General features: G+C 37.5%; 1 protein-coding gene across 3 annotated transcripts in view; it reads left to right on the top strand.

Moving 5' to 3' along the window:
- EVI5 (ecotropic viral integration site 5) overlaps nt 1-27,244 on the top strand; it is a 282,059-nt gene that overhangs the window by 215,392 nt on the left and 39,423 nt on the right. For all 3 annotated transcript variants that reach the window (XM_030935805.1, XM_030935804.1, XM_030935803.1), the window contains one exon: nt 9,598-9,693. In XM_030935805.1, the coding sequence (XP_030791665.1) occupies nt 9,598-9,693 (96 nt within the window). The remainder of the gene's footprint in view (nt 1-9,597; nt 9,694-27,244) is intronic.

Genomic DNA, 27,244 nt, shown 5'->3' with positions numbered 1-27,244 from the left:
AGATTCATTATTTCCATATTTATTGCCATTTCTCTTTACAGATACAGTGCTTTTGAGTGCTAAAAGAATTATTTTGCTGGTCCCCAAATGTTTGGGTTTTCTTTGTTCCTTAGAATGGTTATCTTAGTTTTCAGTGATGGGAATCATATGTGTGGAATTTTCTCCCATCCTAAACTTTTATTTAGTTCCTCATCATATATTACTAAACTTTAAAATGATATTTTCTGCTCGAGAGCTGGGTTAACCAAGAAAGGGATTTGAGTTCAAAATTGAACCAACCTCTGTAGACAACGAACTGACTGGCTGAAAACTAACATGGAAATAATGTGAAGTGAAACTGATAGTAGAATTGAAAGAAATTAATTTAAGGACCCTTGACAGTTTTCCTGTATTTTTGTTTTTAGATATATTCACTCTGGAAATGTGGAGACTATTTGTAAATAAGTGTGTGAGCCTTGGTCATGTACCACATTTACCATGGTGGGGGTAAAGGAAATATTTATCTCTTTGTTATATGTAAACCTATACTAAAAATCTGTAATGAGGTTAAACTTATTTTTTTTTTTTTTGAGACGGAGTCTCGCTCTGTCGCCCAGGCTGGAGTGCAGTGGCCGGATCTCAGCTCACTGCAAGCTCCGCCTCCCGGGTTCACGCCATTCTCCTGTCTCAGCCTCCCGAGTAGCTGGGACTACAGGCGCCCGCCAGGTCGCCCGGCTAGTTTTTTGTATTTTTAGTAGAGACGGGGTTTCACCATGTTAGCCAGGATGGTCTCGATCTCCTGACCTTGTGATCCGCCCGTCTCGGCCTCCCAAAGTGCTGGGATTACAGGCTTGAGCCACCGCGCCCGGCCTAAACTTATAAAATAATATTTGAGATCCTTAGGAAATAGGATAAAAGCATTTATTATTGGCATATACATAGAATTTTGAATTTATGTTTTAAAAAATGGTTAATTTTCAAAGGTTGTTTCAAACCAGTACACTTCAAATGTAGGTCACTGGCTGTGTCAGAATCACTCTTTGTGTAGCTTTCAAAATACACTGATTTTCAAGTCCTGTTCCTAGATACTTAGGAGGTCGGGGTGAGTTTCCTTAATCTGTATGTTTATAAAACTCCTAAAGTGATATTTCTCTTATTATCTTTGGGGATCACTGTTTTAAATGTCTTCTGGGGTATGTTGTTCATGTTCCTATATTCATTTCCTTAGCCATTTAAAAAATACTTATTAGGTAGTATGTTTTTATTGTAGATAATAGAATATCCAGTTCAAACTGGCTTAGATAATAAAAGGGATTTATTGGCTTATATAGGTAAAAAGTCTAGAAGTAGAATATGCTTCAGGAAAAGTTTGATTTGGGCTACAACTTGCAACAAACCAGGATTCTGAAGGCTCTACTGTTTTTGTCATTTCTACCCTCAGGAAGTTTTCCTCAGTGTATTAAAGTGGCTAACAGATGAGCTTTATATCCATATATCATAGTGTCCAGAATAAGAAGCTGTACTCTATAATTACCAGCAAAAGTTAGGAGTCACACTATTTGAACAGCCCCTAAACTCATCACTGTACAAAACAGATATGGTTATCCTGTTTGGTGTAGACTTGACCAGTCAGATCCTACCCATGGAGTTAGGGTGGGATCATTCCAATCCTATCACCACTACGTAATGGGGAAGAACAAATAGATCTTGAAGTAACAACCACAAAACCTAGTAAAATATTAAAGGGATAAACTAACTGAGCCTACTCTAAAGTAATCTTTGGGGGACTTATATCTTTTCATATATGTAAATGAAGTGCAGCATAGACCAGTGTTTACTTTTTAGCAGCTGATAGGAGGAAAGAGGGGATGAATTGTTTTTTGTCGATAACTTTTCCTCCCAGTATTTCACTATGAAAAATTTCAAACATAGAATTTGAAAGAGTCGTACAGTGAACACCTATAAACCCACTATCTCTACTCTATTAATATTTTGATATATTTGCTCTTTCTGTTGCTTTATCAGATATTCATCTTCCATTGTAGGGATCTCATTTTTTAATGCACTTCAAAGTTACATTGTTATACTTTACCCCTAAACACTTAAATATGCATATCATTAACTGAGTTATTTGGTGACCATTTGATTAAGAACCTCATACAGGCCGGGCGCGGTGGCTCAAGCCTGTAATCCCAGCACTTTGGGAGGCCGAGACGGGCGGATCACGAGGTCAGGAGATCGAGACCATCCTGGCTAACATGGTGAAACCCCGTCTCTACTAAAAAATACAAAAAACTAGCCGGGCGAGGTGGCGAGCGCCTGTAGTCCCAGCTACCTGGGAGGCTGAGGCAGGAGAATGGCGTAACCCGGGAGGCGGAGCTTGCAGTGAGCTGAGATCCGGCCACTGCACTCCAGCCCGGGCGACAGAGCGAGACTCCGTCTCAAAAAAAAAAAAAAAAAAAAAAAAAAAAAAAAAAAGAACCTCATACATACAAAGCTCTCTTGGCTTAAGACCTTAATATGAATCAAATTATTATGGAGATTGTAATAGTAATTTCTAAAAGAATTATTCAAAGATAGAGCCAAGAGTGAAATATGCATTTATACCTTTTACATATGTTATGTTATGCCCTCTTTATAAAGTTTCATTTGTGGTATATGACAAAAGGTATGTATTTAAGGTCTCTTCAGTGAAAGTACAGAATACCAAAGTTGTTGATATGTTGGACCTTTCTTTAAGTTTGTTACTTACCTAATTAATTTTTCTTAGGAAACCAGTTAACTGGCAATCTGTTGTTATCAGCTAGACCAAAAGAAAACCTCAAGAAAATGCAGGTTTCTGGTAAATTTATTAGTGTAGTTGACATTTTCCCACCTGCTTATCAGAAACAACCATGTGGACACTGTTTGAAAACAGAAAGCTATAAAAATACTTAGAAAAAATCTTAAACATTAGATAATTGAATGAACTGTCCCAGAACTAAAATTAAATTTATATCCACTTAGAATATAGTAGTTCATTGCTATGTCTTTTGGTATTGTAAATATAGTTATCCTGTTTTAACTTTTAAAGAGGATCCTAAAAGGCTTGAATTAACATGTTTAAATGAGAGCATAAAATGTAGAACATAAAAATCACAGACTTTTGATAAATGATTATTGATATATTTTAATTTATTAAATAGCATTTAGGACATCTCACTTTTTACTTCTGTTTTTGCAATGTCAGCTATATTTCCTTAAGGCAGACTGTTGAATCAGAATATCCCATGCAGAGCTTTCTAACTGGTCTGTCACACTGGTGTGCCACTAATGTGTGACAAATATGCTGAGATAGTAATTTTCTTGTCCAGGGGTTACTGCCGTAGCCTGGAGCTGCTTAATCACCCTTTCTCTTTCCTCAGTGTATCTAGTGTGCCTTAAAAGTTGTTTGTTTTCTGAGTGCATGTACATGTGTTTATGTATGTGTGCCTCACCATGGAAACAATGACTTGATGGTCATCATAATCCAACTTTTTGTTAAAGTTTTGCAGAAGAAACCCAACATTAAGCTTTATTAAATTTTATTTAAATCTAAATAAGACAACTATATCATTGGATTTAATAAAACAATGTACTTTTCCTTTTTGAAATTCCGTCTTTTTTCCACAGTGAATAGAAGTTCAAGAAACACTTTTAACGTTAAAAATATTCCATCTGTTTTATCGTAAAGTTTCTTAGCTTCTCTGTTTTATCCATCTTTTTTGTTGTAAAATGTCTTAGCTTCCCTGTTTCTCATCAAATGCTATCTTTCCTCCAAAGAAATCAAAGTGCTATTACAAAGTTTTTAGCTAAACCCTACTAAGACCCACCTTTGGAAAAAACATCTTTGGAGTCACTTGGTAGCTTTTTGTATAACGAATTTAATGATTCTTGTTTTACCAGAATTTTTTTTCCTTGCAAGTTTCTCTGGAGGAAAGAATTGGTATTAATTATTGTTACTAGTCATTCTATTGCCTTTCAAACCTAAAGTCTTTCTGCATTCTTGAACTTCTCTTTTACAATGTTAGAGTTTATCTTGGCCTTTGTCATCGTCTTTGCCCTTAAAATGTTATATTATCCCACATATTATTGCCAAGAGATGTCCAAAATCCTCAAGAACTTTACCTTTATTAAGGACCATATTCAAAGATACTTTTCTCCAAGTTGGATTCCATATTGCAAACATCTAACCTTTCTATCTCATCCAGATGGGTTTCTTCCTAGTAGTGGATTTCATTTTTCATCTAATCAACCAAGGGAGTGAGTATGACCTCATACCAAAATTAGCCCCCCCCACCCCCACTTCCACCAAAAAAAACCCACCACCACCACCAACAACAACAAAAACATCTAAAAGGACAGCTGAGCATATGTATCCAAATGAGTGATTCTTATCAAATTAGTCCCCTTTGGAAGTATATCAGTTTACTCAGATGCTTACTCAGACACTTCTCATGTCACATACGGGATTTGGAGAATACCTCCTGTGAGAATAATGATTTTGTTTCTTTTATATGAATGAGCTGTTCTTCCTCATGTTCCCACCCCCCTTATTTCTACATTCTTCCTTCCTGTTTCACTCACTCTCTTATTCTCTGTTTGATGTCATCCTTTTCCACTTTGAGGGTATACAGACAGAACTGAGAATGGAGTAAGTCCAGAGCCAAGGAAAATCTTAGGGTGAGATAGTTATGAAGCAGACTGAATTTTAATGGTTAGTTTATCTTTCTTTTATTACTCTTTCGTTCCTATTCTGTGCCTTTGAATTTTTTTTTTTTTTTTTTTTTTTTTTTTTTTTTTTTTTTTTTTTTTGAGATGGAGTCCCCCTCTGTCACCAGGCTGGAGTGCAGTGGCATAATCTTAGCTCACTGCAACGTCCACCTCCGGGATTCAAGCGATTCTCCTGCCTCAGCCTCTTGAGTAGCTGGGATTACAGGCGCCCGCCACCACGCCTGTCTAATTTTTGTATTTTTAGTAGAGATGGGGTTTCACCAAGTTGGCCAGGATGGTCTTGATCTCTTGACCTCATGATCCGCCTGCCTTGGCCTCCCAAAGAGCTGGGATTACAGGCATGAACCACCGCGCTTGGCCTAAAATATTTCATTTTAAAAATGGGTGATTAAAAATAAGAGGGAGGCATAAGCACATGTAAATGGTATTGGACAGCGTGTGTGTTTAATATGAGTCTTTAGCTTAGGGCCATTAATGCAAGTAGCTGTAGCATTTCATCTTCAATTCTTTATATATTGTAGTTCTCATTTAAATTATCAGAGGCTAAAATAAACATTAAAGTAAATGCATAGACTTTTGTAACAAATCCAAGAAAGCAAATTTGCTTGGTTCTTTGCATAAATCTGTATCTGCTTTATTGTTTCTCATGTTCAGAATGCTATAAATTAAGGTGAAAAAATGTATTGACCATCTCTATGACTCTTAGGCAGCCAATTCATTCAGACTTTCATTTACGTTTCCTCATCTATAAAGTAGGAATAATAATATTCCATGTCACACAGGGTCATTGTGATGATTACACATAAGTAGCTTAGAAAACTCCTGGCACATTATAAGTGCCAGTATTTCACCACCAGAGCTCCACAAGAGAATTAAACTCTACAGAAAATGGTTTGAGTAAACTACATTGAACCCTGAACAACATGGGGATTAAGGGTGCTGATCCCTGCCAGTGGAAAATCTATGTATAACTTTTGACTCCCCCAAAACTTAACTACTAAGAGCTTACTTTTGACTAGAAGCCTTATTGATAACATAAACAGTTGATGAACACGTTTTGTATGTTACATGCATTATAGACTGTATTCTTAAAATAAGCTAGAAAAAAGAAAATGTTATTAAGAAAATCATAAGGAAGAGAAAATATTATTAAATGGAAGTGGATCATGGCGACAGTCTTCATTCTTATCTTCACATTGATTAGGCTGAGGAGGACTAGGAGGAAGAGAAGGGGTTGTCTTGCTGTCTCAGGGTGACAGAGGCAGATGAAAGTCTACATATTTGTGGACCTGCATAGTTCAAAGCCGTGTTATGGGTCAACTGTGTTTTCTCAGTTCTTCCAAGGATAGTACGTGGTGCTACTCTAGATGCACAGGCATTAAATCATACACATACAATGGTGCTTTAGACATTAGGGCTTAATCCTTTGGAAATCTCAAATGAGAAGGGCTTATAAGTGTTATAACTGTGTAATATATAATAGCTATTATTTTGATTGCAAGTGGCAAAAATCTGTAATTTTTTTTTTCTTTTAAGATAAGTTTTCACTCTGTCTCCCAGGCTGGAGTGCAGTGACATGAACACAACTCACTGCAGCCTCAACCTCACAGACTCAAGCAATCCTCCCGCCTTACTCTTCCTGGTAGCTGGGACCACAGGTGCCCATCACCATGCCCAGCTAATTTTTTTTAATGTTTTTGTAGAGACTGGGTCTTGCCGTGTTGCCCAGGCTGGTTTTGAACTCCTGGGCTCAAGCAATCCTCCCACCTTGGCCTCTCAAAGTGCAGGAATACAGTCATAAGCCACCACACCCAGCCAGAAATTTATATTTAAACTGGTTTAAATAATAGGAGGACTTTATTGTTCCATGTAAATGAGAAAACAGAGAAGGCCTCAGAGATGATTTGATTAGGACTCTGACTTAGTATCTCTGCTATTCTGTTAGTTCAGCCTTTTCTCTGGCAGTTGGGTTAAACTAGTATTTCTAACCAAATTTTCAAAAGAATAATATATATTTTTCCTAAATATGGGCTTATGGCTAAAAAGCATAAGGTGTATTATGTATATATTTTAGAAGTCTAACATATTTGGAATATAGTAATTGTTAAATAAGACAGTTTTGGCTTAGATAACTGTATCTGATAACTGTAACTGTGTCAATATGCAGTTACGCATTGCTTCATAACTAGAATATGTTCTGAGAAATTCATCCTTAGGCAATGTCATCAGTGTGTGAATCATAGAGTGTACTTACACAAACCCAGATGGTATAGCCTACTACTCACCTAAGCTATATGGTATAGCCTATTTCTCCTAGGCTACAAACCTATACAGCATGTTACTCAACTGAATACTGTAGGCAGTTGTAAGACAAAGGTCAGGAGTTGTGTATGTAAACATAGAGGTACAGTAAAAATATGATATAAAAGATTTAAAATGCTACGCCTGTGTAGAGCATGGTACCATGAATGGAGCTTGCAGGATTGAAAGTTGCTTTGGGTGAGTCAGTGAGTGAACGTGAAGGGCTATGACATTACTGCACAGTACTGTAGACTTTATAAACACAGTACAGTTAATCTATACTATAAATTTATTTTCTTAATTTTTCTTCCTTCAATAATAAATTAACTTTAGCTTAGTGTAACCTTTTCACTTTATAAACTTAATTTCTTTTAACTTTCTGACTCTTAATAATACTTAGTTTAAATATATTATACAGCTGTACAAAAATATCTTCTTTCTTTATATCTTTATTCTATAAGCTATTTTTTTTAACTCTTTAAACTTTTTTATTAAAAACTTAGGCACGTGGCTGGGCGCGGTGGCTCACGCCTCTAATCCCAGCACTTTGGGGGGCCAAGGCAGGTGGATCCCTTGAGGCCAGGAGTTCGAGACCAGACTGGCCAATGTGGTGAAACCCTGTCTCTACTAAAAATACAAAAATTAGCCAGGCGTAGTGGCATGCGTCTGTAGTCCCAGCTACTCAGGAGGCTGAGGCACGAGAATCACTTGAACTTGGGAGGTGGAGTTTGCAGTGAGCCGAGATTGTGCCATTGCACTCCAGCCTGGACAGAGGGGGACTCTGTCTCACAAACAACAACAACAACAACAAAAACAGGCACAAACACACCATTCTATACTTACGTAGGGTCAGGATCATCAGTCACTGTCTTCTACCTCTACATCTTGTCCAACTGGAATATCTTCAGGGGCAATAATATTACACATGGAGCTGTCATCTAAGAGAACAATGCTTTCTTCTGGAATATCTCTTGTAGGACCAGGCTGAGGCTTACAGTTAATTTTTCTTGTATAAGTAAAAAGAGTACACTAAAATAATAAAAAACATAGTACATTAAATACATAAATCTGTAACATAGTCATTTATTATTATCAATTATCCACTGTGCATAATTGTATATGCTATACTTTTATACAACTGGCTGCACAGTAGATTTATTTACACCAGCACCACCACAAACACATGAGTAATGTGTTTTACTCTGACATTGTACAACTACAATGTCACTAGGCATTACGAATTTCTTATTATAATCTTATGGGACTGTCATCATGTATTCCTTCTGTCATTGACCAAAACATCATTATGTGGAACATGACTGCATAAGAAAAAAATGTCAAGCCTATAGAAGCTGTAGTTGTGCTTTTATATCTATGCCAATATTAATTACACTAAACCACGTCAGCAGGCCATATTCTAGTAAAAGGTTTTTAAGACAGATTGCCAAAAGAAAGAGAACAAAGCAAAATAAACAAAAAACAGGGAATAGGAATAAGTTGATGAAAGGAGTTGAAGAACAAACTAAGGGTAGTTAGGGAGGCAGAGGTTGCAGTGAGCAAAAATCGCGCCATTGCACTCCAGTCTGGGTGGCAGCAAGACTCCATCTCAAAAAAACAAAAACAAAAAAAACTCTTTATCTGAAAAATAATTTGTTTGTCTTCAGGTGGTATAAGAAAAAGTGCCTCTCTTTACCTATCTATATTCCTAGAAAATAGTCCCAATGCTCACCTGAAACAAACTCTTAGGATCAGAAGCAGCTTTTAATCAGCTATATCTAGGACTTCCAGTCCACACTGAGAGCTAATTAAACAGAGGAGACTCAAAGCTGTCCTCCCCTTTCTAGAGTGATTTGGACAACTTTTTCTTTTTTTTCCCCCTTTTCTGTTCCCCAAGCAAAAGCAGATTCCCAAGAATGAAAGAATATGGGAAGCTTGCCATCTTCTTGACTAAGTATTGAATCCCTTACGGTATGAATAGAGAATCGTCTGCCCTCAAAATAACTAGATAAATTACTTTGAAATTCTAGGGTAATTTTTTCATCAGTAGGCCCATTCAATTACTGATTTCTGAGACTCCTTCAAAAGATACATTTTATAAATTATATTTATTGTAAATAACCTTTGTTAAGCATTTTTAAAGAAATAATCACACCTGAGGTCGGAAGTTTGAGACCAGCCTGACCAACATGGAGAAACCCTGTCTCGACTAAAAATGCAAAATTAGCCAGGCGTGGTGGCACATGCCTGTTAATCTCAGCTACTTGGGAGGCTGAGGCAGGAGAATCGCTTGAACCTGGGAAGCGGAGGTTGTGGTGAGCCGAGATGGCACCATTGCACTCCATCCAGCCTGGGCAACAAGAGCGAAACTCTGTCTCTAAATGAATACATAAATAACAGCATAGTTCACTGTGAATTGTTTGTCAGAGGTAGTTTGAGAATGGATTTGTTCAGAATTCAGGTGATTAAAGGGTATGTGCCTATGCTTTTCCTATACCTTGAAATATTTGAGTACATGCTGTGAAAAATTGCCTCTTGTTTTTGCTTTGTTGTTTTGCCACAAAACAGAAAGAAGAAGGAAAGCTTCAAGGACAGCTTAACAAGTCTGACTCTAACCAGTATATTAGGGAACTGAAAGATCAGATAGCAGAGCTGAATCATGAGGTAAGTGATAAATTTTGATCTTCACATATTTCTTTCTTCCTTCCTCTGTATTGTAACAACACTTTATTACTGGTTATAAGACTGACACTTGTGTGCTGAATATCTTCTGTGAATTATTGGTTATAATTAATAATATTTTTGAAAATTGTCTTTTTAGCAAGCATCTTCTGTTCTAATATGGGGGATTTATTTCCCCTTAACCTCATTAGCATGACCTAGAATGATCAATTAATATTTTCATGGCAAATATTTTATTTTTTTTTTGTGGTGTAAAACCTCTTGATAGTTTGCATAGATGTCAAAGTTACTTCAACTAAACTACAATTGTGCTTATACCTATAGAATAGATTTGTGGTATTTACCGTTGCATGCAGAGGGAAGTCTTTTTACTCTTGTCTTCTTTTCCCCCTCATGGTGGTATTACTGAGATTGCAAAAAAGGATACTTGCTTAATATCAGTTAACAGATTTCTTAGTATCGGAATGCTTTTTAAACTGGCACTACCTTGAATCTGTGAGATTCAACTCACAAAATTTTTGGTTTTACTAAGTACTATACTGAGTAATTTAAAGTATTTAAACTAATATGTTTTGATTAGAGAGAGATGTTAATGTGGCTCAAGGTCAATTTTCTTGTCCTTTATTGTTTTCTATTTTAATGATAGTATTTGGCTAAACACTAATGGAATACCATATTTCTTGTTTTGAATTATTTATAAAATAATGTTTATTCACAGTAATGAGATTTGAGAAGGTAGTATAGCTTTCATTTGTTTAAAAAGAAGAAGAAAGAGAAAGAAAAAAAAAAAGAAAACTCATTTTGACCACTAAGTGAATTTAAACCTCAAAGGAAAAAGTTTAGACATTACCCTTTCCTGGTATTACACCCTTCAGTTAAAGTCTGTATGTTTTGGGTAATACCTCCTGGGGTAGTCAGTCTAAGAGTTAATTCTAAATGAAGAAGAAATAAAACATAAACAGAACAGTAAGTCTTAGATGTGGCTCAGTTTTATTTGTTTTGAAATTTGGGGAATCACTCCTGTAAATATTAATTTTCAGCCATGATAATGTTTGAGGAATTCAGGATCTTACATATAATCTTTACCTATTTGTGTGTATTTATTATCATATTTTTAAATCGATAGCCATAGCATGAAAGAACAAGTTACGAATAAGTGTGTTCTAGAAATCTTTATTCTTTTGAGAACCCTAGGAATTACTTATGTTCAAAAGGTGTTCTCAAAGGAAATTGTGATTAAAATAAAGCAACCTCCCATTTAAAATTTTGATGTCTCATGATAATGAAACTTTAGTGTTGCTGAAACTTACATATAGATTGAGTTTATTTCTAAAAGTAGTGTAAAAATCAGTCAACAAACATTAATTTTCCCTGTCATATGCTTTGACTAAAAATCATGATATTCTGGCCGGGTGTGGTGGCTCATGCTTGTAATCCCAGCACTTTGGGAGCCTGAAGCAAGTGGATCACTTGCGGTCAGGAGTTTGAGACCAGCCCATCCAACATGGTGAAACCCCATCTCTACTAAAAATACAAAAATCGCCAGGCATGGTGGTGTGTGCCTGTAACCCCAGCTACTGAGGAGGCTGAGGCAGAAGAATCACTTGAACCTGTGAGGTGAGGTTGGAGTGAGCTGAGATCATGCCACTGCACTCCAGGCAACAGAGTGAGACTCCAATTGATCGATTGATCGATTGATAGATAGATAGATAGGATGGATTGGAAAGATGGACGGACGGATAGATAGATAGGTAGATAGATAGATTAGATAGATTAGATAGATAGATAGATAGATAGATAGATAGATAGATAGATAGATACATAGACTGCCAGAAAATAACTCACATGAACTTTAACTTTGATGTCAGTTTTTTACGTGTAGCCTAAGAAAGCAGTCTTACCTTATACAAACATGAAAAGAAAATTAATCAACAGGGTAGAATTTTCTACTGTGAAAATTAAAAGCTAGGTTGTGCAGATTTAAAGAGTGGAAATCAAACAAACTGCATCTTTAAAAAAAAAAAAAAGAAAAACCTTTAAAGCATTTTTATTTATTAATACGCTTCCTTGTTGCAGATAGAATTAAGGAAATTTGCAACCTCTACAAAATAATAAACTACAATTTTGGGAGCAAAAGGAAAGAAAAAAACTGTAGAAATATAATATGGAAGCATGAATAAGACCATTATAAAAATGCTTACCATAAAAATATCTCTTTCCTATAAGTGGGCCTCAGATTTGCCTCTAAGGCTTTTAGCAGCCAACATAAAACCTGGTCACTTAAACATTTCAGAGTGTCTATATTATGAAAACAGACCAATTAGCTAGAAGAGCCACATCTATTCCTGATACTAAGATTAAATAACAAGTTCTCCATTGCTTCCTCACAAAGGAGACCTAGTGTGTGTTCCCTGCTTATTATCCTTAACATTTGAATGGCTTCATAATCATAAAAGTTAAATAAAGAACAGAAGCTTAAAAAAAAAAGCTTTTGTAGGCTGAGTGCAGTGGCTCATGCCTGCAATCCCAGCACTTTGGGAGACCAAGGTTGGAGGGTCGCTTGAGCCCAGGAGTTCAAGACCAGCCCAAGCTTGAAAAAAAAAAAAAAAGCCAGGCCTGGCGGCATGCACCTGTAGCCCCAGCTACTCCAATGGCCGAGGCGGGAGGATCAGTTGAACCCAGGAAGTCAAGGCTGTAGTGAACCATGATCACACCACTGCACTCCAGCCTGGGTGTCAAAGCGAGACCCTGTCTCAAAAAAAAGGGTTTTGTGTAGCAGCATAACATGCAGAGACGTGTCCAAGTCAAAAGTTTACAGCTCAGTAAATTATCACAAAATGATCACACTCATGTAGGTATCACCCAGGCCCAAGAAATAGACCCCAGAGCCCTGTTCATACTCTTTCAGCCCGTACTGCCTCCCTTCTACTCAAAGGTAACCATGATCTCAGACTTCTAATACAGTTGTTTTAACTTTTTGAACTTTATATAAATGGCTTCTTGCAGTATGTATTCTTTTGTGTCTTCCTGCTTTTGCTCAACATTGTTTGTGAGATTTTACTTTGTCATTTTAAAATGTAGCTGTAGGTTGTTCATTTTCATCACTGTGTAATTTTCCTTTGTATAAATATACCATGATTTATTTATCTATTATGTTGGTGAACATTTAGATTATTTCCAGTTGGTCTGTTAAGAACATTGCTTTAAGTGATTTATGCCAGTTTATACTGTCTATAAGCAGTGAAGAAAGTTCTTGCTGTTCTACGTCTTCATCAACGTGTGGAATTGTCAGTCTTATTTTAGCCATTCTGTGACTATGAAGAGATTTCTCATTATGGTTTTAATGTGCATTTCCCTGATTATTAATGAGATTGAGTACTTTTCCCCCAGTATATGGAACAACATTGGCATGTACTGGGTACTTTGTGAAAATGTTTCTAATGAAAAAATGATGTTTGTGAAAGGTTTTGCAGATGAGATCACATATAAGTTGCATGGGAATGCCAAGAAGCTGCTTTTTTTTTTTTGGATGGAGTCTTGCTCTGTCTCCCAGGCTGGAGTGCAGTGGCATGATCTTGGCTTACTGCAACCTCTGCCTCCTGGGTTCAAGCAATTCTCCTGCCTCAGCCTCCTGAGTAGCTAGGGTTACAGGCACGCACCACGATGCCTGGCTAATTTTTGTATTTTTTTAGTAGAGATGGAGTTTCACCATGTTGACCAGGCTGGTCTCAAACTCCTGACCTTGTGATCCGCCTGCCTCGGCCTCCCAGAGTGCTGGGATTACAGGCGTGAGCCACCATGCCCATCCAGAAGCCTCTTAATATGTGAAAATCAGTGGAAAGAGCATTCCAGACAGAAGAAACAACTAGCCCAAAGACCTTAGAAGAAAATGAAATGGTCATTTTGAGAAACAATACTAGTGTGGCTGGAGTATAGTGAAGGGTAGGAAAACGGTATAAGATAAAATTAGAGAGGCAGGTGAGGTCAGATTATTTACAATTGGTCCTCTGTATCCATGGGTTTTGCATCAGTGGATTCAGCCAACCTTGGATCAAAAACATTTTTTTAAAACTGTTGCATCTGTAGCTGTACTGAACATCTGCAAATTGTTTTCCTTATTATTATTCCCTAAACAATACAGTATAACAGTTTATATTGCATTAACATTGTATTAGGTATTATAAGTAAGCTAGAGATGATTTGAAGTATACAGGAAGTCAGGCATAGCTTATATGCAAATATGCCATTTTATATCAGGGACTTGAGCATCCATGTATTTTAGTATCCTTGAGATATCCTGGACCCAATCTCCCACAGATACCGAGGGACAACTGTGTAATGCTTTGTAAACCAGGGTGTATAATGGAAAGCTTTTGAATGTTTGTTGTTGTTAGGGGTTTTTTTTGGTCAGGGTTGTTTAGGTTTTTTTGTTTTGTTTTTTGTTTTTGTTTTTGTTTTAGAAATGGGGGTCTCACTATATTGCTCAGGCTGGCCTCTAACTCCTGGGCTCAAGTGATCCTTCCACCTTAACTTACCGAGTAGCTGGGACTACAGGGCTGCACCACCATGCCTGCCTTCTTTGGATGGTTTCATACAGAAAATTTTATAATTTCATTTACTCTGCCTGCTGTACAGTGAACTGATTGTAGAAGAGAAAGAGTGAGAAGAGGGAAATTCATGAGGAGTCTGTTACAATGGTCCAGATAAGATCAAACATGGCTTAGAAGGATGGAAGAAGTGGAAATGTAATGTGGTTGTGTTAGAAGTATGTTTATCTCATAAGGAAAAATATTCATTGGCTCCAGAGAGTTTTGGCTTGAGTAATTGAGTGAATGGTTGGTTGGTGCCATTGACCAATATAGAGAAAGGTAAACAAGAGCTCTATTTTTATTCTAAGGTTTGTAGTAAGGTTGAGAGTCCTATTAAACGTTCAAATGAAGGTATCAGATAGGCAGTGCCTATGTGAGTGTGAAATTCTGAAGAGAGGTCAGGGCTAAAAATAGGTGTAGCCCTCACTGGCATATAAATGGCATTCATATATAAAAAGAAGGGTGTCCAGGAGCAAGTTCTGAAGTTCTCCCAACCTTTAAAGTCAAGAGAGCCAGGAGAGGACCAAAACCACCAGGGAGATAGGCGGGAGAGTGTGAAGACACAGGAGTCCCTTAAGGAGGAAGGGATCATTTCAGTGTAGTTATTTACATTTTAAACTTCTCAGATCCCTTTGAAGAATAAACTTATTAAGACAGATTTCTTGGCTGGGCATGGAGGCTCACGCTTATAATCCCAGCACTTGGGGAGGCCAAAGCAGGTGGCCAACATGGAGAAACCCTGTCTCTACAGAAAAAAAAAAAAAAAAAAAGCAAAAATTAGCTGGGTGTGGTGGTGTGCGCCTGTAGTCCCAGCTACTTGGGAAGCTGAGGTGGGAGAATTGCTTGAGCCTGGGAGCCAGAGGTTGCAGTGAGCAGAGATCACACCACTGTACTTCAGCCTGGGCGACACAGTGAGACCCTGTCTCAAGAAAAAAAAAAAAAAAAAAAAAAAATTCTTCGGAATTTTTTATGATTTGTCAAAGAACAATGGATGATTTAAGAAAGAACTTGAAAGGAGAAATGTTCTATTGCTAAATACTACTGAAACACCCTTCCTGAAGAAATTAGAGAAACAGCCGGGCATGGTGGCTCATGCCTGTTATTCCAGCACTCTGAGATGCTGAGGCAAGCAGATCATCTAAGGTCAGGAGTTTGAGACCAGTCTGGCCAACATGGCTAAACCCCGTCTCTACTAAAAATAAATAAATAAATAATACAAAAATTAGCAGGACATGGTGGTGCGTGCCTGTAACCCCAGCTACTCAGGAAGCTGAAGCACGAGAATGGCTTAAACCTGGGAGACAGAGGTTGCAGTGAGCCAAGATCTCACCACTGCACTCCAGCCTGGGCCACAGAGACTCTGTCTCAAAACAAAACAAAACAAAACAAAAGAAAAAAACAGAAAAAGAAAAAAAGAGAAATGTAAGCTATTTCAAGACAAAGCTGGGAAAAAGAAAAAGAACTATTTTGGTATGCTGTAAACAACATACAACTCAGGTAGATAAAACCTACTTACTTTCTAGGAATAATCATTCTATTGGTTTCTACTGGTCTTCTGTCATCCTGTCTTTTTTGTTGGGAAAGGCAATTTTTCTAAGTTAAATTACATGTCACAGGAATCTTTTTTTGTAGGTGATTAGGAATTTGAGTAAATAAAAAGAAATCTAAATAAAGCCCTTACTGAGGTTTGACTCAGAAAATGTTTATATAAACAGGAATGGTAGTGTGGGCCTTGTAGTTCTAGTTACTTGGGAGACTGAGGCAGGAGGATTGCTCTGAACCCAGGAGTTTGAGGTTGCAGTGAGCTAAGATCATGCCACTGCACTCCAGCCTGGGTGGCAGTGAGACCCTAACTCTAGAAAAAAATAAAAATGTAAGAAAAAAATTATGTGACTATTCCTTAAGTTTTAAAATTCTGATATCTGTTTATATAAACCTGAGCTATGGATTTAATTAAATATATATCAAAAAGTATTTTAATGTCCTAGACATTCTTAATATAGTTTTTAATACGTATACTCATTTTGTTATTAAACTGGAATTTTTTAAATAAGGAATTTTAACAATCAGATGACAATACAGTAAGTCCTCAACATTGTCAATAGGTTCTTGGAAACTGAGACTCCAAAGTGAAAGACATATAACATGTCCATGAATAATGTCGTTTTGTTTATAATCATGAGGGGAAAAAATTGGTTTCTGTGTATGTCCTCTCACTTAAAATGACAGTTTCCAAGAACCTGTGGAAAACTTTAAGTGAGAATTTAACTATATGCCCTTTTATATTTCTTTGGAATTTTTTTTTTCCTTATGCTTGTATTTTTCTATTTAAAGCGGTGGCTCACGCCTGTAATCCCAACACTTTGGGAGGCCGAAGTGGGTGAATCACAAGGTCAGGAGTTCAAGACCATCCTGGCCAACATGGTGAAACCCCGTCTCTACTAAAAATACAAAAATTAGCCAGGCATGGTGGTGCGCACCTATAATCTCAGCTACTCAGGAGGCTGAGGCAGGAGAATCACTTGAACCCAGGAGACGGAGGTTGCAGTGAGCCAAGATCACACCACTGTACCCCAGGCTGGGTGACAGAGCAAGACTTCATCTCAAAAAAAAAAAAAGTGGTTAATAAGACCTTTTTAAGGCTCATTCAGCACTGCTCTTCATCTAGGGATTAAAACTAAAATACTAAAGGTAGAAAAGAACTTAGTCATCTGGTTCTATAGTTGTTGGCAGCTTTTTTTTTTTTTTCTTTCATACTGAATGATACTGTTTTTTGGGTTTTTTTTATTTTTATTTTTTTTATTTTTATTTTTTTGAGACGGAGTCTCGTTCTGTTGCCCAGGCTGGAGTGCAGTGACCGAATCTCAGCTCACTGCAAGCTCCGCCTCCCGGGTTTACGCCATTCTCCTGCCTCAGCCTCCCGAGTAGCTGGGACTACAGGTGCTCGCCACCTCACCCGGCTAGTTTTTTGTATTTTTTTAGTAGAGACGGGGTTTCACTGTGTTAGCCAGGATGGTCTCGATCTCCTGACCTCGTGATCCGCCCGTCTCGGCCTCCCAAAGTGCTGAGATTACAGGCTTGAGCCACCGCACCTGGCCTGTTTTTTGGTTTATTTAACTTCATGCTTATTCCCTTTTTTTTTTTTTTTTGAGACAAGAATTTCACTCTGCGCAATCTCGACTCACTGCAACCTCTGCCTCCTGGGTTCAAGCGATTCTCCTGCCTCAGCCTCCTAAGTAGCTGGGACTATAGGCACATGCCACCACACCTGGTTAATTTTTTGTATTTTAGCAGACACAGGGTTTCACCGTGTTGCCTAGGCTGTTCTTGAACTCCTGAGCTCAGGCAGTCTGCGCGCCTCGGCCTCCCAAAGTGCTTATTCTTATTTCTGTTTCTACCAGTCTTTATTTCCTTTTAGGTACTACAAAGCTCCAAGTATGTTACCTACTTTACAGAGTAGTACTCAAGAACAGAATTGACATTCTTACCATAAAACTCCATTGATAACAGTAGTCTACTTATAGAAACAGAAATAAGAATTAAAAACAGTGCTATCTCTTTGTACTGATGAGTGAATTTTAACTTTTAAGAAAATGTTAATGTTTAAGAAAAACTTCAGTGTATGGAGTTACAAGCTATCCTGCATATTTTTTATAATAGAAAGTATTAGTTTTCCCAGTGTGGCAGCTTCTTAATAAAAGAAATTATTCCCTTAAATTTGTTCTTTCTCTAAACAGAGCAGTGTAAAGTAGCATGCAGAAGTTTCAGGATCTCATACAACCAAGTAAATAGGTTTTTTATCCCCCTACCCAAAAGGTCCCATGTAGATGATGAAAGATTGTATTTGCCATTCTGTGAAAATTGCTTTAAGCCTATTAAATACATACACTACTTTTTAATCTTACAGCCTCCATTTATATTTTAAAAACCCATTCTTTTCTTTCTTTATTTTTTCTGGAGACAGGGTCTTGCTCTGTGGCCCAGCTGGAGTGCAATGGTACCATCACTGCTCACTGCAACCTCAACCTGCTGGGCTCAAGTGATCCTCCCACCTCAGCCTCCTGAGTAGCTGGGACTACAGGTGTGCGAGATTGCACCTGATTTTTTGTTTATTTATTTGTTTTTAAGAGACAGGGTCTCACTGTGTTGCCCAGGCTGGTCGGGAACTCCTGGGCTCAAGGGATCTCCCTGTCTCGGCCTCTGAAAATGCTGGGATTACAGGCATCAACTACTGTGCCCAGCAAAAACTGATTCTTAATGACTTATTTAAATGAGTAGCTATTACTCCTTTTCCTCTTATATGTTCTGTTTTATCTAGGATAAGCAGTTTATCTTATTTGAAGTCCATTTTAGAAATTATTATGCAGATTTTTATATTTGGAACAATATCACTATGTAAAATACTTAAAGCTGAGATTTAAGAATCATATTTTTTGAAACCAGAAGTGTTCTTAAAATTTATCTTGTTTTTCATTTGATAAATGAAGAAGCTGAGGCCCTAAGGGTTAAGGGACTTACCCAAAGTTACAAAGCTAGTTTGTAGCTGAGATGGAACTCATCATGCCTGGGCATTCTGGCTTCTGATCTACTACATCCCACTGCCCTACCATGATCCTGCTGGCCCACTTAATGGTGACATATTAAACATAGTTAGAGTTCTATAAGCATTTGTTTGATTGAATTAAATTGAATTGCTTCTCTCAGATGAGAACCTAACGTCTAGTTAGTAAAAATCTGCTCGTAGCTCATAATTATTTTTCTTTCTGCAGCAGCTTCTATTCCTTGTGAGACTGCAGAATTTGTCCAACTTGACATTCAGATTCTGCTTCAGTTTCCATTTGGTGCTACTAGCATTGTAGCTTTTAAATATTTGATGACTTTCTGAAAACAGGCAACTGAGATTTCCTAGCCATATTTGATGTTTTGAGAAACGCAGAACATGATAAAAAAAAGTCAATCCAATTCATATATACCTCTTATTTAGGAAATACAAGCTTATTCAAAGACATAAATTACCTTTGCTGTTAAATGCATTCTGTTTGAAGAGTTTGAAGTTTAACTGGTGGCAAGATGTTTCCAGATTAATTTTTTTAAAACTCCAAGGCAATATGTTTCTCCGAGTATTTCTTGCCATTTAAAAGAATGTATAATATACTGTAGTCTGGGAAAAACTGTAATAATCCCATACAGGGGCAGGGCACGGTTGCTCACATCTGTGATTCTGGCACTATGTGAGACCGAGGTTGGCTGATTGCATGACCCCAGGACTTTGAGACCAACCTGGGGAATATGGCAAAACCCTCTACCAAAAAATACAAAAATTGGCAGTTCACGGTGGCTCATGCCTGTAATCCCAGCACTTTGAGAGGCCGAGGCAGAGGGATCATGAGATCAGGAGTTCGAGAACAGCCTGACCAACATGGTGAAACCCCGTCTCTACTAAAAATACAAAAATTAGCCAGGCGTGGTGGTGCACACCTGTAATCCCAGCTGCTGGGGAGGCTGAGGCAGGAGAATCGCTTGAACACAGGAGGCGGAGGCTGCAGTGAGCCGAGATCATGCCACTGCCCTCCAGCCTGGGTGACACAGTGAGACTCCATCTCAAAAAAAAAAAAAAAAAGAAAGCCAGGTGTGGTGGCATGCCCCTGTAGTTCCAGCTACTTGGGAGGCTGAGGTGGGAAGATCTCTTGAGCCTGGGAGTCAGAGGTTGCAGTGAGCTGAGATTGTACCACTGCATTCCAGCCTGGGTGACAGAGTGAAACCCTGTCTCAAAATAAATAAATAAATAATCCCACACAGGATACCTTACTTTATTCAAGACTTTCAGACCACTTTTCAGTTTTATGGTATATTCATAAAATATAATTGGTGTTCTACCCATTATGTGCATCTGTTTATCTAATTCCTGCCATGGGTAAAAAAAGAAAAATTTTTTAAAACTGTTAATGAAAACATGTGCTTCTCATGAAAGTAATTTCATTAAGAAACTGGAGTTAGTTAATGAAAACATGAACACAAAGATCTAGTAGGAGAGGGGTAAGACGCTAGATAAGGAAACCACCTAGAAAAGAAAAAAATCACAATTAAAAGTCAAGTGAGGAAAAATATTAGAACTTTTAAAATGTAAGAAACCAAATAAGGAAGCATCTTAGGAATATTAACTAAGGTAGGATATGCCTCCAGAGGGTTTGTTAAGAGATTTCTAGGAAAAAATTCGAGTGAGCAGCCAACTTAAAGAATACAGAATCAATGTAAAACAAGGAATTTGAATCTGGTACTCAGAGGACCAAATAAATATCTTCAGGGGATATATCACACTGGTCAAGAAACAGAACCAGGTGGAATTGTAAAATCAGTCTTGAATATTAAGCTGCATTAGATGGAATTTTTTCTAAAATTGTCCTAGACACAATGAGAAGAGTAGCCCTACTCTCAAGGAACTTTTAGTTTGGTGGGGAAAAGCAGAAAAGTTAATTTGATAAAGACTATATGGTTGGCACTGATAGAGAGTACTTAATGGTTCAGAAATGTGAGACAACACAGCACTTAATTTCATTTGTTCTAGTTAATGGTCGTTATATCCTCTCTGATGTTTAGAGTCAAGCTGAATTGTGAATTTCTTGACAGCAAAGATTATCTTATTCAGCCTTATATTTCTTAGGGTCTTTTGAAAGTCCTGGCATGGTAGTCTGAACTCATGAATTCAGTCAGTTCTCTTGGTGTTCATATTGTCCCAAATTTGGCCAATGGGAACTCTTTGAAGCTGGCTTCAGTGTCTTTTTTTTTTTCTACAGCCCTATTAGTCCTTGAACACATCTGTGTTTCCTGGCACTAGATGGCAAGTTTTTTAATAGTATTTTACATTACATTACATGAGTAGAGCTAGATTTCAAATGTAGCTGAAAAACAGAAAAACTGTTAATTAATACTTACCAGTAAATTTCTGAAGAGTTGGTCCCAACAATTACTCTTGGACAATTAGAATGGAAATATAAGTCATGAGAAACCACTTCAAGGGAAACTGGAAGTCAAGGGTCTATGAAAAATAAAGGCAGATGGTGATAAGCATTTTTTGAAGGAAATGGAACTATCAAGCCTGTAGTGACAGGTTTTATAGTTTTTTACAGCAATTCTTAAGCAGATTTAATTCAGTAAGGCTGAAAGAGACTTCTCTTTCTTTTAGCATTCCCAGGAAGAGACCATACTAGTAACGTACTCTTAGATCCCAGACATGAGAAAATTAAATATAAACATCTAAAACCATTTTAATTATATGTAAACTTTTAGCATGACTATAGTATTAAGCATATTTATCATTTGAGTAATACTAATAGGATGTGCTCAAATGTGTCATTCAACTTGATATGGGATGCTAAAATGAGCTACAGTTTTAAAATCTTGTGAACTTACTCTGGTTTCAGGGCTTGAGTGTTCATTTTTAAATGTTTTTCCATTCATTCAAAAGCTGATTATTCCTACTCTTCATCTAACTCCCACTTTTTTCTTCCATTATCATGTCAGTACTTCTAAGCACATCCATAAAACGGAGAAGTGGGAGGGTTAGAAATTCATGCAGTTGCCAAGTGCAGTGGCTCACACCTGTAATCCCAGCACTTAGGGAGGCTAAGGCAGGTGGATCACTCAGGAGTTCAAGATCACCCTGACCAACATGGAGAAACCCTGTCTCTACAAAAATTAGCTCTGTGTGGTGGTGCACACCTGTAGTCCCAGCTACTTGGGAGGCTGAAGTGGGAGGATCCCTTGACCCAGGAGGTCGAGGTTGCAGTGAGCCAAGATCATTCCACTGAACTCCAGCCTGGGTAGCAGAATGAGACCAAGTCTCAAAAAAAAAAAAGAAAGAAAGAAAAGAAAAAAATTCATGCAATTTATCTGGTTCTTAATCTTAATTCTGGATTTTTTATTTTATTTTATTTTTATTTTATTTTATTTTATTTTATTGAGATGGAGTCTTGCTCTGTCGCCCAGGCTGGAGTGCAGTGGTATGATCTCAGTTCACTGCAACCTCCACCTCCCGGGGTTCAAGCAATTCTCCTGCCTCGGCCTCTTGAGTAGTTGGGATTACGTGCGTGCGCCACCATGCCCAGCTAATTTTTGTGTTTTTAGTAGAGATGGGGTTTCACCATGTTGGCCAGGCTGGTCTTGAACTCCTGACCTCATGATCCATCGGCCTCAGTCTCCCAAAGTGCTGGAATTACAGGTGTGAGCCACTGCGCCCAGGCTATTTTTTTTTTCGTTTGGCAAGTTTAGATTTCTTTCCAGATTTTGTGTGTCTTTGTTCTCCATCATACTACAGGTGATTGAGAAACTGTCATCTTTGTAACAGTGGACTTCAGTCAGGAGACCTGGATTGTAGTTCTGTCTTTGCCACTGATTAGCTGGGTGACCTTAGGATGCCAATTCACTTCATGTATCTATTTAATCAGTGAATATTTGAACATCTTTTAATTCACAGGCATGCCTTAAGCCATGCCTCAGTTTCTTGATTGCAAAGCAGTTATACTAAATGGTACCTAAAGCCACTTCCATCCCAGTGCTGTGCTAGGTGTGTAAAAGTCATAGTTCCAGTTGTTGAGTTTAGACTGATAAGGATAAGCAGTTCGTGTGGGCAGTACTGTAGTAGAACCACATGGCACCATGGCCTAGAAACATGTCAGAAAATCTATGATCACTGGGGCTGCCTAAATTGTGTATTAGAGAAGAAGTAGAAGATTGGTAGGAAAAGGAGAATAGAGGATATTTCAAGCAGAGAGGCATATATGCAGAGGCTTGGAGGCAAGTAAAGAATTCATAAAGGAGACCAAGAAGGATTAGTATGAAAAGTAGGAGGAAAATCAGTAGAGAGGGGCATTCCTGAAACCAAAGTGAGAGAGAGACTTACATTGCTCAGTTTGTTTTTAGAATGTGGTACTGAAAATAACATTCATAAAGACTGATCTAATGGCTGAAAGTAAAGCTTTTTTAATCAAGAGGAAATCTATAAAATATAATTATTTTCTTGATTGTGTTTTTAAAATTCATTTGGAATTGTGTTACTTCTGGAGTCTTGGTCTACATGAGGTGTGTTTCAGAGCCAATCTGAATACTATTATCCACTAAGCTACCCAATACATCATGCTTGTTTTTTAATTCTCTGTGTTCTTAAATGTAAAAGTCTTATTTCTTTGACTATACCATGATTTTAAAATATAGTAATTCATTTTAAAAGCCTTTTTTTTTTTTACATCAAGTAATTTGATTTTAATATACAATTTTTTTCTAAAGAAACGAGCCAGGCACAATGGCCTGTAATCTCAGCACTTTGGGAGCCCAAGGCAGGAGGATCACTTGAGGCCAGAAGTTCAAGACTAGCATGAGCAACAAAGCAAGACCCTGTCTCTTTAAAAAATTAATTAACAATGTTTTTTTAAAAAATAAATAATAACATAGTATTGACAGTTTTTCAAATTGAAAATGTGCTCCACTTATTTACTAAGTGTCAATTAAAGAGGAATTGATAAAAGATGAATAGGTAGCTCTCTCAGATTTACAAAAACTAAAATTTTAAATTGTAGTTGAGAGTCTGTAGTGCAGTAAATCATGTGCTTCTTATGAACCATATCTCACAGATGCAGGTGGACATGAGATAGTCAGATTTTCACTCCCCACAAGCTGGACAGCTAGAAATGTCATGCCAATAGTACGTGTGAAAGACTTAGTGCTACTTTGCTGCCTGTCTGATTTAAGTTATTGTGGTCAGTCTGAGGAACCTGTGATATGATAAGATAGCATTCATGAGGTCATGTGGTTTGCAAGTGCCCAATCTTGACTAAGCAGCCTATGAGCACCTCAGAAGGAGGAAGAGAGGGATAGCAACTTTATTTGCAAGCTTATTTTGGGTTCAGTGGCAGAGTAGTGTGGGTATGTGGCTATATGTGTATATTACATATTTTAAAAATTATTTTTCCATCAGGCGTTATAATTTCTGAAAAAAGTGAATGCTACAAATGCATTCGCCTTCTACTTATTAATATTTCAGTCTAAACCATTAAACTTTTTTATTATACTTTAAGTTCTAGGGTACATGTGCACAACGTGCAGGTTGTTACATGTGTATACATGTGCCATGTTGGTGTGCTGCACCCATTAACTCGTCATTTACATTAGGTATATCTCCTAATGCTTTTTATTGCAAATATTTTCCTACAACTTCATTTTAAATTTTAAATGAAGTTGTAGGAGGTAACCACATGTCTTTTCTGTTGAGGAAAAAACTGGATGTAGGAGATTTATATTGTTGATGAATATTTTTTAAATATATTAAAAATTATTTCTGCATTTTCTAATTAGAAAATTACTTATTTTCAATCTGATATCCTCTCCATTAGAAACATACAAAATGGCTGTCTGATTTTATCTATATAACAACTTTACTGAGACATTATTTATATATGATACAGTTCACCCATGTAAAGTTTACCATTCATTGGTTTTTAGTATATTCACAGTTATGCAGCTATGATCACAGTCAATTCTAGAACATTTTTATCTCTCCAAAAAGAAATCCTGTGCTCATTTAGCTAGTCACTCCCTATTTCTCCCCAAGCCTTATTCGCCCAACCTAGGAAACCACTAATCTGCTTTCTGTCTCTACAGATTTCCCAGTTCTGGACATTTAATATAAATGGAATCATAAAACCTGTGGTTTTCTGTGACTGGCTTTTTTCACTTAGTGTAATGTTTTCAAGGCTCATTCATGTTGTAGCCTGTGTTAGTGCTTTATTTATTTTTGTCACCTAATAATGTTCTACCATACGGGTAGACAGGCATACCTGGCTTTATTGTGCTTTGCTTTATTATGCCTCAATAAATGGTTGTTATATCCTACTGTGTTTTTACAAATTGAAGGTTTGTCGCAATCCTGCATTGAGCAAGTCTTTCAATGCCGTTTTTCCAACAGCGTGTGCTCACTTCATGTCTCTGTCACATTTTGGTAATTCTCACAATTTTTTAAACTTTTTCACTATTATACCTTCTGGTGATCTGTGATCAGTGATCTTTGATGTTGCTATTGTAATTGTTTTTGGGTGCCACAAATTGCACTCATACAATCAAAAGCCAGAAATAATTAAGCTGTGAGGCAGGCATGTTGAAAGCTGAGATAGCCTGAAAGCTAGGTCTGTTGCACCAAACAGTTAGCCAAGTTGTGATTGCAAAGGAAGAGTTCTTGAAGGAAATTAAAGTTACTACTCCAGTGAACACACAAATGATAAGAAAGCAAAGCAGCCTCATTGCCGACATGGAGAAAGTTTGAGTGATCTGGATAGAAGATCAAGCCAGCCACAACATTCTCTTAAGCCAAAGCCTAATCCAGTGCAAGGCCATAACTCTCTTCAATTCTGTGAAGGCTGAGAGAAGTGAGGAAGCTGCAGAAGTAATGTGGGAAGCTAACAGAGGTTGATTCATAAGGTTTAAGGAAAGAAGCCATCTCCGTCACATAAAAGTGCAAGGTGAAGTAGCACTTCACATGAAGTGCAGTGTAGAAACTGCAGCAAGTTATCCAGAAGATCTAGTTAAGATTGTTGATGAAGGAGGCCACCCCAAACAACAGATTTTCAGTGTAGATGAAACAGTCTTATATTGGAGGAAGATGCCATCTATGGCTTTCCTAGCGACAGAGAAGTCGGTGTCTGGCTTCAGAGCTTCAAATGGCTCTCTCATTAGGGCCTAATGCAGCTGTTGACTTTAAGTTGAAGCCAAGTGCACATTTACCATTCTGAAAATCCTAGGGTTCTTAAGAATTATGCTAAATCTGCTTTGCCTGTGTTCTGTAAATGAAAAAACAAAGCCTTGATGACTGCACATCTGATTATAGCATGGTAAACTGAATATTTTAAGCCCACTGTTGAAACCTACTGCTTAGAGAAAATGATTTCCTTCCAAAATATTACTGCTCACAAACAATGCAGCTAGTCACCCAAGAGCTCTGATGGAGATGTACAAGGTGATTAATGTTGTTTTCATGCCTGCTAACAAAACGTTCATTCTGCAGCCTGTGGATCAAGGAGTAATTTCAACTTTCAAGTCTTATTATTTAAGGCATCATTTCATAAGGCTCCATCACATAAAAGTACTAGGTGAAGCAGCAAGTGCTGATATAGAAGCAACAAGTTATCCAGAAGACATATAGTGCCATATATAGTGATTCTTCTAATGGATTTGGGCAAAGTAAATTGAAATCCTCTGCGAAGAGTTCACCATTCTAGATGCCGTTAAGAACATTTGTGATTCATGGGAGGAGGTCAAAATATCAACATTAACAAGAATTTGGAAGAAGTTGATTCCAACCCTTTGAGGGATTGAAGACTTCAGTGGAGGAAGTCACTGCAGATGTAGTGGAAAGAGCAAGAAAACTAGAATTAGTAATGTAGTAGAGCCTGAAGATGTGCCTGAATTGCTGCAATCTCATGATCATACTTGAATGGATGAGGAGTTGCTTCTTAGGGATGAGCAAAAAAAAAAGTGGTTTCTTGAGCTAGAATCTTCTCCTGGTAAAGATACTGTGAACATTGTTAAGATGGCAACAAAGGATTTAGAATATTCCATAAACTTAGCTGATAAAGCAGTGGCAGGGTTTGAGAGCATTTACTCCAATTTTGAAAGAAGTTCTACTGTGAGTAAAATGCTACCAAACAGCATCTAATGCTACAGAGAAATACTTCGTTCAAGGCAGAGTGAGGAAGTGCAGCAAACTTTATTGTTGTCTTCAAGAAATTGCCACAGCCACTCCAACCTTCAGTAACTGGCCAGCCTGCTGCCACCAGCATCAAGGCAAGACCCTCCACCAGCAAAAAGATTATTACTTGCTGACCGCTCAGGTGATCATTAGCATTTTTTAGGAATAAACTATTTTTAATTAAAGTATATATGTTGTTTTTAAGCATACA

Source organism: Rhinopithecus roxellana, chromosome 8 (genome assembly GCF_007565055.1).
Source record: "Rhinopithecus roxellana isolate Shanxi Qingling chromosome 8, ASM756505v1, whole genome shotgun sequence".
Taxonomy (NCBI): Eukaryota; Metazoa; Chordata; class Mammalia; order Primates; family Cercopithecidae; genus Rhinopithecus; species Rhinopithecus roxellana.
This window is presented reverse-complemented; position numbering and strand designations above follow the sequence as displayed.